This window comes from Fibroporia radiculosa (genome assembly GCF_000313525.1).
Source record: "Fibroporia radiculosa TFFH 294 genomic supercontigs, scaffold71886, whole genome shotgun sequence".
NCBI classification, from domain to species: domain Eukaryota; kingdom Fungi; phylum Basidiomycota; class Agaricomycetes; order Polyporales; family Fibroporiaceae; genus Fibroporia; species Fibroporia radiculosa.
The window spans coordinates 1-3,308 of NW_012133134.1; the positions used below are offsets into that span (position 1 = coordinate 1).

Here is a 3,308-nt window from a genome sequence, read left to right on the forward strand (position 1 = left end):
ATATTATTGAGCTTCTGGCAGACCATCCTTTTGTCTTGGTCTCAACAGAATACTGACTTACTTTTGTCTAATCTGAGAGAAGATGGTATATTTAGGCCAAACTGTTTTTGGAAGTGAGTCACTTGGCCCATATGGAGACCTTTAGATTAATCTCCATTTTTCAATTGAGGGGAATTGCTTGCTATCTGTCTATGCATCCATAATGCTCTTATTGTTGAGCAAGCTCCCATTTTCTATAGCAATGAGCAGCAGCATGCTTCTTCTTAATTTCTCCTGCTTCTTGAATATAACTCAATGCTCAATGGCAAAGTGCAGCCAGAGGATCAATACTGTATTCAATATATAGTAATAATATTTAGTATATGCATCTGTCTGGATAACAAAAGCTTACCATTCTAATCTATCAGTATATGGCTCTTCTTGTATGAGGATGGTAGTCTTAATTTTGATGAAAGAAAGAATGACATGAATCAGAGTGTTTATATTGTAATGCAAATAAGAAGTGATGAGCAAAGGAAGACAGAGAGGCAAGAAAGAGGGATATAAATGTACCCTCATCTCAAGATTCAACTCCGATATAAATACTAGTATAATAGGTATCACATGCCTTTGGTTGCAATTGGGTCTATCTATCTGTATCCATCAACCATTTGGCATGTTTACTGACATAGACCTAGGAAGATAACTGGGAATCATATTCATAATGCAAGGCCATGTGGGCATGGCCATTCTAGATGGCTGCACATCTACAGTGTATGCACATACATAGCAGTCCCTAGCTAGCCAAACAGTATGTTATATATATACTCTTTACAGTGTGCTTAGTTGACTTGAACAGCCAAACTACATAGAATGTTTTATGTGCCTTCATGCCCCCAGTGGAAAGTGATCTTAATTAAATCAAGGAATTGAGTCACTCAATGAACTGTATTGAAAATGCATGATGAAAGCTAAAATATGTAATCATGCAAATTTGAGTCACCCCATTGTTTTTCATTGAATGATACAGCATCTTGTTTGAATTCATGTTGATTCTCACCTGGCATTATACTGTGAGCAGCTGTCTAGTAGTTATGCTTGAGATCATATTCTGCAAGATATTGAATGTCAAACAAACTACAATGTATCCAAAATGGCTAGAAATCAACAAGGAAGGGGATGTTTGAGAATGGGAAAGGAACTGAATTCATTTTTGATCTCCAAAAATGTGTATTTGTGCAGGGTGGGTGAGAGATTTAGATTAGATGGTTGAGACAAGAATAAAAGATAAAAAGAGGGTGTAATTGAAAACAGGTTGAGTGGAAAAATAGCATTGTGGTAAACTAATATCAGCCAGTGAGTCAGCTGCCTGCACCTTTTGAGTGAGAGAAGTGTCTCTTGAAATCACTCATGAAGAGTGGGAATTTCAGTGATAATATATTCTAGCACTTGCAGGAGGTCATTAATGCCAGAGATATTGCAGGAATATAATCCTCAGTCAACATTGGTGTTGCCTGCACTCATCACATCCAATGTTAGGGTTCATGTCAATGAGGTTGTTGATTCAAACATATTGATAGATGTAATGAGCCCAGCTGGAATGGGGATATTATAGTGGGATAGTGTAGAGAGATTGGAGAGTTGGGAGGTTCCCCTGCTTTGAAAACGATTGAGATTTGAAGCATAGGTCCTATTTGACCATAGATAAATGTGATCCTACTATGTAATTCTAGTCCACTCCCTGCATACCCAGAGGTATATGCCACAACTGTACAGAAACCTAACCTCATAAAGTACCCAATCCTGTCCTACTGCCTTGATTACAGAGATCCTTCCTGTGAGAAAATCCCAATGGACTTGACTGTCTACTAGAGGGACATATGATCCTTGGGTCAACAGACCTCCAGGAAAGACTGACAAAATCTATTTGAAACAAGGCAGGGCTGTAGGGTCATCTGGTACTCATCAGTGGACTAGGAGTCAGAAGAGGGTCAAGGAGATTATTTGTCAAGGAAAACACTATAGTGACAATGAGGAGGGATAATTGTTGATGAAATAGCATGCTAAATGTGCAGGATTTTACATAGGCAGGTAGCTGGCACTTGATTGGCTAAAAAAATAGCACCTGCTTGCATAGAGAGACTTTTCAGCAAGAAGGTTGAGGTAGAGCATTTGTGACATAAATGTAAGGAGGAAGCTCTATGAAGAAAATGCTGAGTTGTTGCTAGCTATAAATTATGATACATGGTTGTAATAATCATGCCCATACTAATATTACTGTTTTAATCATCACCTCTTATATAATTTTCTCCTTTATCATTCATATCTTCTCTCTTGCTTTGAACCAGTGTTACTACATGCTTTCATACTTATATAGGTTGAAAGTAATATATGGGCCAGTATTTTCCATAGGAGGCAGCAGTTTCAAACTGTTTCCTCTCTGTTGCATGTTCCAGATCTGATCTCCTGATGAAAAGGAATTCACACAAGTTCATTAAACTACTTCCTAAGTCCCTTCTATACTGACTGTTCCTCCCATTCATGCTGAAGTTGCACAATAAGACCTCAATATATTGGGAAATAGCAAGTGTTGGTATAGTTCTGTAGCTGTTTTGGTGGTGTCCATGACTTGGGAGGAAAATACTGATCAAATAGCTTGTCCCAAGCCACCTGAGACACTACACCCCATTGAACACACTAGAAAGGAAGCTCAAATGACTTGAAGAGCTCCTCTGTGACCATACAACATTCAGCTTCTGTAAGCATATAGTAGGGAGGATCTGATGAAGCCTTGAAATTGGATGAAACCTTCAGGATGTCATTGGACATCTGGTTCCATATGAGGGTTAGCTGTGCATCTAAGTTCTGAAAGCAAGCATGATTGCTGCCCTGATTGTCACTATCATCATTGCTGCTTCCTTGGCCAATATCATGCCTCTCTTTGGGATCAAGCCAAATTCTGTGTGCCTCCATGCCAAAGTCAATAGCTTTGGGCTTAGTGTAGAACCTGGAGAATTTGATCTGCTGACGTATATGATTCTTGGTGCATGTGTCATATATTTGAGCATTTTGAGCACATACTGTTGAGACCAAGACAAGAGGATGGTCTGCCAGAGGCTCAATAAAATGAGGACAGCTAGAGTCCAAGATGAGCATCTGGAGAAGCCAGTATGCTGAGTACAAGTCCTAGAGTAAACATGTACACCTACAGGAAGTGGCTGTAGGTATAGATGATGAAGAGTTGAATATAATTGAGGAAATAATGAGTGGAGAATAAAAGTAAGAAGATGGAAAGATGAGGGATAGTGTAGGGAGTATGGGATATGTGC

At 39.1% G+C, this 3,308-nt stretch overlaps 1 protein-coding gene across 1 annotated transcript; it reads right to left on the reverse strand.

The window, feature by feature from the left end:
- Window positions 1-2,676: 2,676 nt before the first annotated feature.
- FIBRA_09553 (uncharacterized protein) lies at window positions 2,677-3,135 on the reverse strand (the record flags this gene model as incomplete). Its single annotated transcript, XM_012321840.1, has 2 exons — window positions 2,677-3,000; window positions 3,061-3,135. 2 exons carry the CDS (start codon window positions 3,133-3,135, stop codon window positions 2,677-2,679), a joined length of 399 nt encoding a protein of 132 aa, XP_012177230.1.
- Between the last annotated feature and the right edge of the window lie 173 nt (window positions 3,136-3,308).